Raw genomic sequence first — 15,681 nt, 5'->3', positions numbered from 1 at the left:
TGTTCATCCTGAAAACCCAGAATTTCTGTTACAGAAGCCAAGTCTCTTGTAAATATCTTTATTTTGCAAAAGGTAAAAATGCACTTGTCATACAGTTGGTGTTGAGTAAAAGGGTTAAATTCCTCTTCAAAAACTCTTATGGGAACAAAATCACTGTCTTCCTCACTGGCAAAATATAGTCTTTTCCCCTACACTCTCTAGGAGAGAAACTTGAATAATTTCAGACACATTGCGGGGGGGAGGGCAGTGTTCATCCTCCTCAACAGCATTCCCAGACACCTGGTCGGTCCAGCTCACAAGAAAAACTCTGCAACACTCCTGTGCTAATAGGGGAGGAACATGCTTTCCTAATGAGCTATTGGAGAGTGTGAGGGGGGAGGCTTCTCCTCCTAAAAGCCAAACTGTAACTTGATGTACCCGAAACTGCTACAATTATCTTTTTAGCAACTATAAACTGTTGGTGTCCTATTTCATTTAAATACTTTCTCTCCCTTTGTATCCCCTTCGAGGGTCTAAGTAAGAACACAGAACTGGATCCCAGTAATTTATTAAAAGTTATTTAAAACAGTTATTTAAAAACAAACCAAACCAAAGCCACCTCCCCCCTAAAAAAGCCCCTAAACCAAACAGACATTTGCTCTCACCATAGAGCTTGTCTCTATTGAAGGGGGAGAGCCACCAACCTCACATGCACATATTATACATCAGCCTGACACAGGCAACACACAGCACAGTCCTCAGGGTAAGACCTTCACCACAGATCCAAAAGAACACAGCTCCAGTTAGTCCCTGCCCTCACCAACTACTCAGACAGGAGAACACCACACATTCTATCGAGTGCACAAGACCTGCACCAAACCTCTCCAACAATTCAAAAAGCCAAACAATTCCAACATAAAATCAGAAAGCACTTCCAGCATTTTTAAACATGTACAAGGCTCGCTGTTACACACGAGCTATTAATCACAAGATACCTTGCAGTCAGAAATCTTACTGAGATGCATCAAATGAAAGTAACAGTATTTAAACGTAGCTTTACTGCAAATATGCACACCGGATGCTCACAGCTAATGAGAACTTTCATGCATCCTTTAAACAAAACATGCGAAAGATTTAAAGAAATTAGACAGCTATGCTACTATTTAACTTTGCCACAGATCGAGTGTTCCAGTTACCATCACTTTAAGACTAAATCACTCCATCTTCCACGCTTACAATTTCATTTTCTAAAACCTAACAGAGGTATGTTCCCAAGCTGGGAACTTCCTTAAAAATATCCTCCATCAAGAGACTATAAATTTGACCAACATAAACTTATATGCAATACTTCAGTTTATCTGACTGCCAAGCAACACACTGAGAGAAAGCATATAAAAATCACATATGGATCTTCACCTTTGCTTCACAATTAAGTGATAACTCTATATCTGGCACTCAAAAAGCCAGTTCAAACTACATTCTGACATTAAGTCGGAAGTTTCAGTGTATTTTGAAGTTCACATAATTACTGCTTCACAAAGGCATCGACCACCTATGAAAAACCAAACCCACTGTCCTATGTACATCAATCCAACATGCAGACAAAATAGCAAACTTCAATATCAAACATTTCCTATGCTTGTTCAATCTGTTGTACATGATTTTTGTCTAACAGTCACCGGTCATAAGGCACTAAGTTTCCCATTCGTTAGCCTGAGCACATTAATCTCCTGCCACCATCCAGAATTTAAGAAGCCGTTACATACCTGCAGTTAGGAGGAGGATCAAGGGTTATTTCAGCTAGCTCCTTCTGGATTCTGTTGGTGAAATGAGAACAGACACAAAGCATTTGAGATAGTCTATAGAATAAATCAGGGAATTACACTGCCCTCTACCACCATGCAGTTAAATGCAAGATTGGGTTTGCCTTCAGTAATGCTAACATGGCTGCTTCCTCTTTGTTCTCAGAGGCATAACCCAAATCCCACAGCTCAGAAACTTTGCAGCTTTTTTCCTGCTCCACTCTGCACATAAACAGAACACTTACAACTCAGTTTGGTAGAAATTTCCCACAAGTCTTCAGAAAAGTAACTCTTTTTCACATCCGAGCACTTTTGAACAGAGAGATTTTCTTTTCAAGCTAATATGCAAATGAGGCGGGGGGGCTGTACAGGCGGATTTGACAATGACTTTAACCCAGCGCTACAGACCTGTGACTAAGGCTGAAGAAGGGGCCCGCGCTGGCAGCAGACACACTCTTTCCATGATATTTTACCTACTGCTTTGCGGTGTGTTTAAAAAGTGGATTTGCAGATCTGCCAAGCTGTCTCTGTTACTGGAATAATCTTTCTAGATCAACTTTGCTCCTCTCCATACCTTCTGCTGCCTTTCCTCCCCCAACCTTATACAGTAGCTGTATTTACAGGATAAAAAGTGATATAATAACTTGAAATAATCTGTGCTCAGCTTTACTCTATTATAACCATTCCCAACATGCTAAGATCCAGAAGAAGAGTACTGAAAACTTTTTGTCAATTTGACAGTTTATTCCATACTTAAGAGGCGGGATTTCAAAAGATGCATGGTAAATTCCTCTTAAAAATATCAAATAAGACTTCTCTTCAGAAGAAGACCCTTATCAGAAAGGTTGTGAATTTCACGTGAGTAGCAAGTGTTACAATGCAAACTAACAGAACCGGCTCTGCACACACTTGCACTAGTACCAATAAAATCAGTCAGGCTACCGAACTATTTGAGATGTATGGAATTACACTTGCAATAATTAAGTGAAATAAAGGTAAGAGGGGAAAGCTCAGTCTCGAAAGCCTGCAACTGAGGCTTTTCAAAAAAAGATAAGTAATAACAAATTGCAAAGCCTACACAGTAGTGCCAGAACTTTTCTTTCTTTAGCCATCCTATTTCAAAGGGTTTCTTTAACAAGCCCAAAAGTCATCAAAGCCACCCAGTCATACTCTGCAGCGATTTTAACACATTTCAAAAAGTATTTACTGAATTTAGGTTTAATTCAAAACGACTCAAGCGTTCCTGAAAGTTAGAACTACGGTGTTCACGCTGAATAAGCAAAACTTGAAGCCACTACAGCTACTCTACAGCATTTCTTGCTAAAGGATATTCGTAAATGTTTGTAAAGAAAAGCAACTGGAGGGAAAGGACTGGAAAGTTAGATCTCCAAAGACAACTGGAATCACAGGATTTAAAATTCGCTTATTTCACCCAGCTAAACTTACAGAAAATTACCAGAGTGCGTCTTGAGAGCTGACTGCCAGAAACCTTATATGCAAATAAAAATGCAACAGATATAACTAAAGGACATTTCTGAAGATTTTAATATTTAATGGTGGAGGCTACCTACAGAACCCCAGAGTTTGAATCCGCACATCCCAAGGGAGAAAACTTGCCTGAACTGCAGAACGAACCCATTACTTCAAGGTGTGTAACGCTCTCCCATACACTGACAAGAAAAGCTATTCACAAGGCCCACAGAAACCACTGGGGTTTTGTGACTTCTTTAATTAAAGAATATTGCTTGTCATCAGTCTACAGACCATAATAAAACACGCCAGGAGGACTCCACCCTACACCAATCAGGCACGGAAACCTAACTCTGAAAAAGATACCCGAAGCTGACACTCTCACACATTTTTGCAAATACGAAACACATTTAGGTGCCCCTTGCATCCAGCCTCTAAGCTTCCAAGTTCTCAAACAACTCTTCAAAAGAAGTATGACAAGTCTGCGTAATTATTACCCAAACAAGACTTGGATTAATGAAGGTACTGCCTGGTAGGCTCCTGTCCTACAAAAGTTGGTCCTTCACTCCTTTCCACATAGCTTTATGAGGAGAACCCTTCTGCCTTGAAAATACTGCAACTCAAAATACCGTACACAAATAATACAGAATGCTTTACTGTTGCCTTTACCTTTTAGCACTAGTAGATAGCTTAGCAGTAGTTTTGCTCGATAGTTTGGTGTTCTTCTTCTGTTGGGTGGCAGAGGGTTTCCTTTCCTCTTGCTCTTCAGGTTCAGGTGCAGGTGGATCCCTCTGATCAGCATCTGAACTACCACTGCTGGTACTTGGACTTTCATCGTCTGACCTCTGCCTATCACTGGACATCGTGGGGAACTTTTTTGGGGGAAACAGAAGAGATGAGGCAGAGTTAATAAAACAGGCAGGACTCTCTCTAGCCATTCCCCATGCTCCAGAGAACACTTGAATTAGTGACAACTCTGTTTCACCAAGAAATCATCCAAAATATACTTCTTTGTCTTGTCCCCAAAGGCTGCAGTTTGACAGCTACAAAGCAATATTTACACTTCTGAAAATACAGATATTTCCAATTTTTAAACCCACTCGCATTTTTTTCATACTTTAAACAATATGCCAATTGTCGACTTTGTTCTAAGGCATGAGACAGATTTAGCAGGGTACTTAGGCAATGAGCATTAATAACTTATGACACATGGTAAATAACAGACCTCACTGAAAATGTTTTTTAAAAAGTCACTAATACCCTGTAAATATTTACACTGGAGCAGAGCATTTTATTGGGTCCAAACGCCAGATCCCCCCACTCCCCCTCTCTCCGAGAAAATATATTGCCAATAACACTTGGGTTGATTTCAGATGGAAATGTACACTTGCTCTGTGCATTTAAAGGGCTGGGCTGGGCGGGGGGAGAACGAGGGTGTTGTTTTTTGGTTTTTTTTTTTGGTGGTGGTGTTTTGGGTTTTTTGTCTAAAAGGGAAAAACCCCGAGATGCATTTAAAGCAACTCGGGCAGCAGCAGCCCTGGTTATTTACATGGCCAGCAGCGAGAGCTGCATTTGGCCACCACGGAGCTGCCGGAGGGGGAAGAAGCATAATTCAAACTGCACCTTCTGCTCAGCTCTGCTCGCCGCCGCTCCCCGCGCCGCTCCGCCAAGCAGACCGACATTTTTCCGCCGATCGGGGGGGTGGGGGGGGAAGGAGGGGGCTGCCCCGGCGGCCGGGGGGGCCGCGGAGAGGCGCGGCGGGGAGCTGCGGCAGGGCTGGAGGCGGCCGCCCGGCCGCGCTTTGTGGGGAGAGCCCGGCGCGGCGCGGCTCGGCTGGGCTCGGCACGGCGGGCGGCGGCGGCTCGCCCGGCCCCGCACCGCACCGTGCGTGTGCACCAAGTGAGGCGTGAACTCGGGCCGGCTCCGCGCCCCCGGCCGCCGCCAGGCAGCGAGCGCCGAAAACAAGAACAAAGCTCCTCTACCAGCCCCCCCGCCTCCTCCCCGCCTCCCCCCACCGCGCTCGCCCAGCCGCCGCGGCAGCCGCCTCGCCCGCCTCTCCCTTACCTTCGCCGGCGTCCTGTCCCGCTGCTGGGTCGGAGGGGCGGGATGGCGGGGGGCCGGGCCGGGCCCGCGGCGCCCGAGGAGGGGACGGAGGCGGCCGGGGGGGCTATACGGCGGCGGCGGCGGCTCTGTGGCCGGGCAGTGTGGAACATTGAGAGCCGGAGCAGGGGGGGACGGGGGGAGGCGCGGTGCGGCCCCGCGGCCGGCGGGTGGCGCTGGCGGGCCCCGCTCTGCGGCGCGGGCTCCCGCGGCGGGCCGGGGGGCCGGGGCGGGGGGCGGCGGGAGCGCGCCGGCGGGGGCGGGGGAGGGGGCGCCGGCCGCCTCCGGCCTCCCGCCCGCGCCCGCCGCAGCGGCGCCGCCGGCGGAGCTCCCGGTGAGCGGGGGGAGGGGAGAGGGGGCGCTCGCTCCCGCCTGGCGGCCGCCGGAACGCGCACCGCTCCGGGCCGGGTGCGCGCAGGCGCTCTCCCGCCGCGGCCGAGGGCGCGCGTGCTCCGGGCCGGGCAAGGACAAAGCGGGGGCGCGCGGGGGGTAGCCCTCGACGGGCGCTCAGCCCGGCCCGTTCCGCGGGCTGTCCCCGCCGTAGCCGCCGGCCGGGCCCGGGGCCCGCGGGCTGCTGCCTCCGGCCCGCCGGTGCCTGCGGGGCACTGCTGGGACTTCGGCAGGCCGGGACCACCGACGGCTGCGCCCCCCTGGCGGCCTTGGGGCCTCCGCAGCTTCCGGGCGCCTCAGCCGCCCCGGCCTCGCACCTCACAGCTCACACCGGGAATCAGGCTGGGGGCAGGCGCCGGCTGCCGGCTCGGGAATGGGGCCGTCGGTGGTTTCTCAGCCGGCCTTTACCTTCTTCACCTGCTTCCCTCCAGAAAATCTCCACTCTTGGCACATTTTCACGCGTGGGTACTGGAGAAGCCCCTGTGCCCGGGGCAGTGTCTGCGGGAGCCCGAGCGGTGCCCTGGCTGTCCTGCCAGCCGAGCCCTGCATGGACACCCGGAGTGCCCCTGCGGCAGGAGAGCCGCCCCGATCGTTGTCCTCCTGGTGCGGTTCCAGATTAAAAACAGAATTAGGAGTTGTTCCTTGAGCAACCAGCGTGCCAAATTCTGGATGTTTTCAAGAAGAAAAGGCATAATAAATAGCAGTTGGCGGTACGTGTCACAAGAAAATGGTACACGGTGGAGATTTAGTTTATGTTCTGACCCGTTGTGAGTGCGCTGTTCTGGTGTGTACTTGAACAGCTTTACACGCGGTACGCCTAGAGTACACTGTGTGATAAAAGAAATCTGCCAATTGAAATAATGTAAATATTCCAAATTTAGAGTCTGATCATACTGGCAATAAAATCCACTTGTAAAAGAAGATTTATTCTATCTGTGAAAAGTAGATGAGGTTGTGGATGACTGGCTGCAGCAGAGAAGAAATGTACAATTACTGTAAATGTTTGTGCAATTTACATGAAATCTCAAGCTGGCAGTTGCTGTCCAGCACAAGGGCTTTCACCTTGATGACTTTTACCTCAAGGGCTTTCATTATCAACAGCCTAATGACTTAAAACCACCGTGTTTTCTTAGCTTGCACAGGATCAAGGGGTCAGAAAGTGTATATTGTGCTCTAGAGGGAATAAACAATCTTTCTGTCAGGGAATACCCTTCTCTGGGCAGCTGAAGTTAGCTTGGTTGAAAAGTATGCTGAAGGTTTGGCAAGAGAGTTGAGTGATGTGATGTGATCTGGAGGAATACTGGAGGTTTGTTTGTTAAAGTGGGCTATAGACAATTCCCACATCACCACTACAGGCAATTTGCCCCCGAGGTATGCTGTAGAAGATTCCTAGCATAAACAGTATCTGGCATGATGAGCAATCTGGGCATAATTAGTAAAAGGGAAACATGGCAATATCAAAAATCTATCAGTCAGCACTGAGAGTCTTTTTGGTTTTCCTTTTTTTCCCCCCTGTTCTGTTGGTGATGCTCCGGATGAGGCTTGCTGGAGCTTTGAAAGTCAGGATTAAGTGTTTAAATTTTTATTTTGTTTGAGGTGAAAATTAACACAGGTAGCCAAAAACCAAAAATACTGCTAGAAGAGTGTGCGTCTACAGAATGAAAGTAAGTGGATTGGCCAAGGGTTGCACACCACGTCAGCTACTGCACCGTGTGTGGCTTCTGTGGCTTTCAGGATACAAAGTAGAAATCAAGCCCTTTTAACAGAGGCTAACTGAAAAGCCAGTCTAGATTTTATTTTTTCCCAGCCTTTTGTACCTGATTAAAACAGATTTATTGCAGCAATATGTGGGTACAACAGATGTTTATTTAAATGAATATTCATTGATTTGACATGAGGCCTCAAAGGATGACACTTTCTTGTTACGATGTTGTATGTTCTTTGGATGTTTGTTATGTAGTCAAGTATAGAAAAAGTACTGCGCTGAGATGTACAGTGCAGTTTGAAGAGAGGGAGAGATGCTGATTTTAATAACCATTGTTACAAAGCTATTGTCACAATCTCTCTGGCTTTTCATATTCCTTGCGACTTGACATCAGTGTAATTTTAACTGATGTACCCATCATGAATGCTTTTTCTCCACCAGTTCATTGGGTACTTGAACTGTGAAAAGTGCAACTGGTGTGGTGAAGTGCGAAGTCTTCAGACTTTTCTGAACAGTCCTGGGCACTCAGGGGTGAGTGAGGCCTGCATTTTTTTTCCCAATCAGTTGCCTTTGTTGTTTGTGTTTCATTGTTTTGGGGGTTTTTGTTTTGTTTTGTTTTCACAAACTCTGCTCCCAAAGGCAGTTGATGGGTTTTTTTTTCAGAAGCCCAGTGTCTTTTTGGTTATGTCTTCATCCCTGTTGTCAGAGCCCAGGTATGAAGCTGCTGTCAGCATACGGAGGTTTAACAGCTGCTTTGGGCTGCACAGACATCTGAAAATATTTTTGTAGGTTTAGGAATTCACAGTTCGGTCTCTTCCATCTGACATGAAATTTTGTGATAGCAAACAACTCAATGCCTGGCACCAGAACTAGGGTGAAAGGCATTTTCCACTTCTCACAAGAAAACTATGAGGCATGGAAAAATCGTTGCTTGATCTCCTCGCCCCTACCATTTTAAGGGTGTACAGATGGTAAAATAAGGCCAGTACACATTTTTCATTATTAAGAACAGCTCAATTGAAAATGCTACTTAATGTTTACAGTCATCTACTCCATCTTCTTTATCACAAAATCATTGTTTCCTGACAGTAAATACATCTCCACCTAGCAATGCATCTTTCTGTTCTATGTATGTTCCCATGCCAGCCTGTGTTGTTCAAGCACCTGTTATAGCTCTACTATTAATACAATGCCACAGCTGGGTGGGCACAAACTGCAGAGCCAGGAAAGGAACAACATTTTTTTTTTTTTTAAGTAGATGGGGTAAAATGTAGATTCTGTTTTTATTAGTATTTAGTGTCATAGTAGCAACTAGTGCTCCCCATAAGATAGATCCTGTACAAATATCCAGCTTGTGTTTTCCTAAGATAATTAACAATATTAACAGAGAAAGCTAGGAAAGTAGATTAGGCAAAAACCTTGGGCCAGGAGGAGAGGTGGTGACTTACAGGAGTGTGTGCAGGAAGCCTGCTACAGAGGCAGTAATTGCAGCTCATCTTGTTGTGCCTTAACCTTAAAATCACTACCATAAATAGAATTATTTTTACATTGTGATACTGTAGTTTCATTTGTGTTTATGAATGAAAATAAGCCCTTAAGGAACAATGTTCCTACCATGTTTCAATTGACTTGTGTCCTCAAGGACTTACAAGAAAAGCAGAGGTATTTTTTTTTGTCCTCAAACTGATACGTAAAGTAAAGGTGGTAGTGGGCAGGCACCAGCCAGTAGGAAACCACCTCCCGGTCCCTTTGTCAGCTGGTGTTTAGCCCATCTGTTGGGTTTGCTTCGCCACCTTACAGCTCCTGGCAAGGGAATACGGTGGAGGAATGATGGAGAGCGGGGAGGGGGAAGAGTGGGAGGCAGGAGCCAGGGCACTGCTGTGCTGCAGTTGTTCCTCTTTGGAGAATGACTTTTTGGAGGCTATTGTAACTCAGCAATAATCTTGAGACTGCTCTAATGTCATGAGGCCTGGAATTCACGATGCTTCAAGGAGTTTTCAGGAAATCTACTTTCTCTGAATCCTCAGGTGCTTCAATGAAGCCAGGAGGAGAATTTTACCAACTATATTTTAACACTGGAGTGAACTAGTTAGCTGGGGTTCTTTGTAGTGTTGAACAGTGCTGTATCTAAATCCATAGAAAAATACTTAACATACGATAAGCCACTACAGATAGTGACTAATCTTCATTGTAATCCTATGAAGTAGATAGTAAGTTCTACTGTATAGTATACATTGCTTTTGACAGTTGATTTTCACACACACTAAAAGACTAAATGGTCAGTTGGGTACTAGTTTTTAATGGGCAGATTAGTGTTAAGCACTTAAAAATATAACAGGTAAATCCATGTTTTTGAAGCACAGTGTCATGTGGAAATGTTTCTATTTCAGTGTTCCTATGGAGTCCTTGTATTCTATTGTGTAAGTTCTTTCCTTGTGTGTGTGGATTATTGATGCAAGAAAAAACCATAATGACCCCTTTGGAGTTTCTGTAGTCATTCATGTGAATCCAGTGTCTGTGCATGTCAAATGAGTGTCAGTGCTTTAAAAGAGTCCATGCTTTTTATTGTTGCTGTTATTGAAAACATCTTGTATTAACCCACTTTTATCCTCTATAATTTTCATTTTGCTTGGAAAGCTGTTAGGAAAATGAGAAAAATTAAATAGATAAAATTCAGGTAGGATTGGTCTGTCTACTGGCAATAGTGATTTGTACTTTGTAAGGGCATTTCCCTCTTTAAATAAGCATTATTTCGGTGAGTGTTCATCTGCAAACACTAGTATGAAGAGATTTTTTTTCCTTAAAATTTTAATTTAAAAAATATCTTTGATATATATATATATATATGGGTAGTTTCAGCTTGCCTTTAACACAGGCTTAGTTTTTAGTACAGTATCATGGCTGTTTGACTACAGTAGACTAAAATGCAAATACCAGCAGACTTTTACATGTAGCAAAGTGTGAGAATGATGGGTCTATAAGCAACTTCATAAACTCCATAGAACAATTTTGTGGTATATATTTGACAGCATAGTATTTTAATAATAAGTTAGGAAGAACTTGGCTCTACAGATACAACTGTGGCAGACCAGCATTTTCAGAAACTTTCAGTGGGAGAATCCAACCCTTTTCTGAATGTGGGGCATAGTAAAATAACGCTGTCATTCTCAGGGTGTGATATTCTGCTAAGAAGCAGCAGCTGTTGCAGTGAATAATGTCAAAGACCTAGTAAACGTCCCATTTCCCTGCTACAAGTAGAGATCTTCTATCCCTAAACCGTCTCAGATTAAATTATAAGTATATATACAAGCATATATATTAGTGCTATCTACAGACTGCTTAGATTGGAAACCTTTGGCTCCAAACAACCAGTCTGTGCTGTTTGGGTGAAAGCAGAAAGTTAATAGGCTGGTAGTAATGGAGCTAATATCCTCTTTCATGCCAGCCAGAAGAAGGCAAGATAATTATAAAGTCAAACTCACTTGACCAAGCTGAGGTCAGAAAGGAACATGTACATGGCATGGGGTAGGCATTATTCATAAGCTGAATGATGTTTCTTAAAAAAAAATACACGGCTAAATTGATCTATCTTGAAAGTGTTATTTAAAAAAAAAAGATAATAAAAATGAACCGAACTAACAAACCAACTAAAACAAAACAGGATCCTGGACAGCTCCTTACTACTTCAGTGTGGCTAACCTATCTCCCTGGGGTGAGGTGGGTAAAAGATTTCTTTCATCACCTTTAGGGCTGACAACAATTGGCACAAACAGCTTTATCTGGCTCATCAGCAGTTTGACACATCAGCCCCCAACTGACTCTTCAAATTCTGGTTTCTGACATCCTATCGAAGAGGAAGGAACTGATCTGCATTTAAAGAAAATATTACAAATCTGTGAGCAGCCACACTCTTTAGTGATGAGTCACAGTGCTTTACATTTGCCTGCCTGGAAAGCCTGGGACACTTCTGAATGCACCTAATTATAGGGTAAGGCCCATACATATTTCCCATTATCATGTCTGCAGTGGATAAAAGGCCAGCTTGGCTGATTGCCTGTTCTACAATAAAGAAGCAATACCTTTTTTAGCGTATAAAGATTAGGATTAGCAAAGACTCCTGTGGGATTGCTTTGTGGCATCTTGCTTTTGACTAGGAACTTTACTGTCTGCATTTGTCTGCTCCCTTCCTGTGGTAAGAGCCCTCACCTCCCACAAAGGGACAAGCAAGACAGGTCAGGGCCTGATCATGGTGAATCACAACTACAAATAACTGGGCAGGGCTCATCTTCCACAGCCTGGACTCCTGAGCTTGCTGGGCAGTCTCTGCAGTGGCAGTCAGTGTTGCAACTCCCAGGAGTCTCTCTTGTGCCCTGATCAGAGGGAGTTGTTCCCATGGGAGTCACAGCAGAAGCAAATGTGTGTTAGGAGTGGGTCTCCACAGTGCTGGTGAGGGCTGAGAGGGGTTTATGTTTGTCATTGAGCATGTTGAAAGGCTTCTCTGAGGTATTTGAGTGGTGAAGTGGTGCAGACTTAGAAATGAGCTGCTTGTAGTATTACAGTCATTTTTATCACCCTCATCTGTATGATGTCAAGATGTGACTATCTTCAAGTAGCGCTTTCAGTATCACCAACCAGAAATCTTTGCACAGGAAAGAAGTTACGATTAGCAGGTATGAGACCAGTCTGATTTTAGTCTTGTCCCATGGTTTCAACAATAACCTCTCCTTTCAGCTTTCGAGTCTCCTTATAATGAGCATTTCCATTTTACATTTTGGAGCAACACCCTGCTTCCAAGTGAGAACTGAACTGGGTTCCCTCTGGAGTCCCTCATACTGCTGGGCGGGCTGGGTAGCAGCTGATGGCCACATGTGCTGCCTCTCTTGCACTCCCAGCAGAGAAAGAGTGATCGAGCATGTTCTCCATGCCCCTGCAGAGCACAGCTGCACTGTCAAGTGCGGTTATTTCTCAAGTTGCTTTTGTCTTAAATACCTAATTGTGTCATTTCCCTACCTTCATTCGCATGTATGTCAACAGACTGACTGTTGTGTGTTTTCCAGTGCAGTAGTCCCAGCTGCTACTGGAGCCCTCCTTCACAAAGTAACTGGCACTGCAGTGTGTGCTTCTACTTACAATGTTTAATAAATATGTAAATTAACATTCTCTGTCTCCTCAGGTAGGAGAGTTGTATGACTGCACTTGCATATCACTGCATATGCTATTTATGAGGATGGCACAGTGTAGAGGGGCAGGAGCTTGAGGTGGAAGTTTGAAATATAATTAGCACAGTGAAAGTGTCAGTTAAAACCTAAGTTTAAAGTGTTTCAGTGTTTCCAACTGGAGTTAGGCTGAAATGGTGCTCCTGTGTTTTGTGCAACACTGATGAGAAAGGCCAGGAAACGCCAGCTTAATACATGCCAGCTCTGCTTGGATCAGTCTAACTACAGCATTGCCTATGCGTACTTGGGTTTCTAACAGTTATCTTTTACTATCGCTTTACTATGTTCTCACTAATATTTAATGTGGATATTAACATACTATGTTTTTCAGAGCGCTTTTTGGTTAAATAAAAATAGAGGAGACTGTACTATGCCAGAACAAATAAGAACACAGTGCTAACTTCAAAACAGCAGAAAAAATATGCCAATGAAGTTGCTTCCACTCATCTAACATCAAAAGATTACTTTACTTTGTACTGTATCCATGATCTTGAAAGTAATGAAAAAATCTCTCAGGGGTATTCTTATTCCTAAGTTACCTTATGTTGTTTTAATTAATTTGCTAAATGGAGATCGTAATTCCTGAGGTCGTCTTATTTTTGTCCCTGTTTCAACTATGTGTGAGAATGAACTTTTGGCTTTTGCTGTCAGGCTGATCATGATTTTAAATAAGAATGTTCTTTCTAGTAGACTGTATTAGTCCTTCTAGTGGAAATTTTAAGATAGAGAATGTCTCGGTCAATGGAATTAAAATAATCTAATTTAGTGTTGAATTCGGGCACAGGTATTTAAAGTTAAGTGTTTAAATGCCAGCACATAAACAGGTGGCCAGATGGTTGAAAAAAGCTAGTAACTCCCATCAATATTTTACATATGGTATATTCTAATATCTGGTATAGATTTCTGACATATTAGTGTGGTACTTTTGTATTTCAGCATCAAACCAAGGATAAAGGAGACGTAGAATGGTTCCGTTAGTTGGTGAAAGCATATCCATTTAATAATGGACATTTTGCAATGTGCATTTTAAGTCTCCAGAGTACATTTTTCCTATTTAATTATCTTTCTCAAACTTAACTTTGAAATAGTTTGGTGCTAATATAGCTGTGGCTGAAACACTTGTGTGCTACTTTCAATTAACAAATACGGTGACATTAAGTTTCATTTTATCAAATTAATAGCTATTAAACTTTGATGACATGGATAAGTGACTTAGAATGTGTAAAATCCTGAAACAAACAAAAATCTTTTAAATGATACATGATTTTTCATTGTTTTCTTGTATCAAGGAAGCAGTGAAGTCAGTCTTTACATTCCCAAATTTGTCTTTCACAGAATTTTACCCAACAAGTAGACATGTACATGGAAAAATAATTTTAAAAGTGCATACCAGCTCCTTTTCCTGTCATTGTTTCTTAGCAGTTAAAATGCTAGTGATGGGATCATTCTGAACTATCAAAAAGTACAGTTCATACCAGTAATGTCTGGCAGAATAGGAAGAGCATTTATGCTGAGGCTGAGGGCCAACAGGTGATAAGCCATGGTTCTGCTCGGAGCGGGGGGGGAAGTTGGGAGAAAGCACCTATCTACCACTCCACAGTATTCAGATCAATAGATCTCCATTAGCATTGTCCTTTATTACACATTGATGAAAAAAAAAACTATGAAGGTAAATAAATGCACCTTTCTCTTGAATAATTATAGATTAATTGATTATGTCTGGAGTTTTTTGTATTTTGTTCACAGAAATCTCATGCAAGATGCAGAACTGTTGAATTTTGACCTCAGAGGTGATCTACTGCTCCACCCTGACCTTCATTAATAAAACCAGACCACATCGTCCCAGCGAGCCACAATCAGTCCACTGGGCTGTTCAGAAGAGCAGGGAGAGAAGGTATGGTCTGCCATTCAGCCACAGATGCTGACATGGTTGTAGTATCATTATAATCTATCTACCTTCAAGCCAGCTCTCAGGTCTCACAGGAGAGGAGTCCCAAGACTGGTGCCTGTAGGTTTTATATGCTGGTGAAACTCATTTCCTGAGGCACAGTCTGTACTCAGACATTCCCAAATTGTCTCTCCAATCGGTCACATGATTGTCACTCAGGTAACCAGCTTGGCCCCTGTCAATCACATCACAAACTCAATTACAAGCATAGGTGTGGCCTGAAAAGTAAAGTTGCTCATCTACCCTGGCCTGTCTGCCCTTCAGACTGAAAATCTTTCAGCTCGGATACCTTAAAGCACCCACTAAAAAGAAAATCTTCCTTTTTTTTTTTTTAGAATGGGGGGGCTCCTGCAGGTGAACACCACTTGCAAAATATTTCACTTTTCTTCCCGTCTCCTCTTCCATTTTCTTAACAGTGTTGTCAGATATAACAGGAGTGAAGCAAAACCAATTTCTTTTGTAGTTTGCAGGTAATGTAATACTTGCAGATAAACTTGCAGATAAACCCTGTCACTGGGGTTTCCACAGTCTGAAATTCATCTCTCTGTAGTATCTTGAGGCTGTGGATTAATTTCTCACACTGAGCTGTGAACTGTGGAAGAAGGACCGTACTGTAAGGAGACATGCGCATGCTTACTAGAGCAGGTCAGCCTTCTTTGGTGGGCAATAATCATACAGCAGCAGTCTCAAAACTGTTCTTGGTCTGAGTTTCATTATCTATAAAATGATGAAACCCTTCTTTACATTTCAGGGTCCTCGGAGGCATTGATTGGTGCTTATTGTTAAGGCTTGTTGAGAGCACTAGTTGGAAATACAGAATAACCTGTGTCTTCTGGGCTGTCATTTCCATCTCTCTGTATTCTAGCCAAATTCATTTAAAAGACAGGTACTGTCAGTTCAGAGTTTCTTGGAAAATAATCAACTTTAAAAATGAGAAGAAGGAAGGGTTGTTGTAAAACACATGTCTAATTTTAAAGCAGAGGAGCACTCCTGTCTGCTGTGGTACTTTTCCCCTGCTCCCCATTCCCATTAAGCACAGCCAAGCCTCAGAGATTGCTTGGGATCCTCATG

At 43.7% G+C, this 15,681-nt stretch overlaps 2 protein-coding genes across 3 annotated transcripts in view; one reads left to right on the top strand and one right to left on the bottom strand.

Annotated features, from left to right (window-relative positions):
• UBE2E3 (ubiquitin conjugating enzyme E2 E3) overlaps positions 1-5,500 on the bottom strand; it is a 56,391-nt gene extending 50,891 nt beyond the window's left edge. Inside the window, exons 1-3 of one of the 2 annotated variants that reach the window (XM_065841308.2) lie at positions 5,316-5,500; positions 3,921-4,123; positions 1,746-1,796 (exon numbers count right to left, since the gene is read on the bottom strand). In XM_065841308.2, coding sequence (XP_065697380.1) covers positions 1,746-1,796; positions 3,921-4,114 — 245 coding nt within the window. In that variant the 5' untranslated portion in view covers positions 4,115-4,123; positions 5,316-5,500. Of the gene's footprint in view, positions 1-1,745; positions 1,797-3,920; positions 4,124-4,874; positions 4,896-5,315 lie in introns of those variants that run through there. The other variant, XM_071811159.1, reaches the window with a different exon arrangement.
• Positions 4,379-14,551, top strand: LOC139828396 (uncharacterized). The gene is made up of 4 exons (XM_071810748.1): positions 4,379-4,425; positions 4,886-5,500; positions 5,663-6,451; positions 14,409-14,551. Exons 1-4 carry the CDS (start codon positions 4,379-4,381, stop codon positions 14,482-14,484), a joined length of 1,527 nt encoding a protein of 508 aa, XP_071666849.1. The 3' UTR covers positions 14,485-14,551.
• The last annotated feature ends 1,130 nt before the right edge of the window (positions 14,552-15,681 follow it).

The sequence above is a fragment of the Patagioenas fasciata genome, chromosome 7 (genome assembly GCF_037038585.1).
Source record: "Patagioenas fasciata isolate bPatFas1 chromosome 7, bPatFas1.hap1, whole genome shotgun sequence".
Classification (NCBI taxonomy): domain Eukaryota; kingdom Metazoa; phylum Chordata; class Aves; order Columbiformes; family Columbidae; genus Patagioenas; species Patagioenas fasciata.
Note: the sequence above shows the minus strand (reverse complement) of the source record. Positions and strands in the feature narration are given on the sequence as shown.

Excerpts from the sequence above, each read along its gene's own strand:
- LOC139828396 (XM_071810748.1), top strand. The coding sequence starts at position 4,379 with ATGCCAATTGTCGACTTTGTTCTAAGGCATGAGACAGATTTAGCAGG. Across the intron at positions 5,501-5,662 it reads GGGGGACGGGGGGAGGCGCG|CGGCGCCGCCGGCGGAGCTC; the intron begins GTGCGGCCCCGC and ends CGCCCGCCGCAG. Across the intron at positions 6,452-14,408 it reads ATAATAAATAGCAGTTGGCG|AAATCTCATGCAAGATGCAG; the intron begins GTACGTGTCACA and ends TTTTGTTCACAG.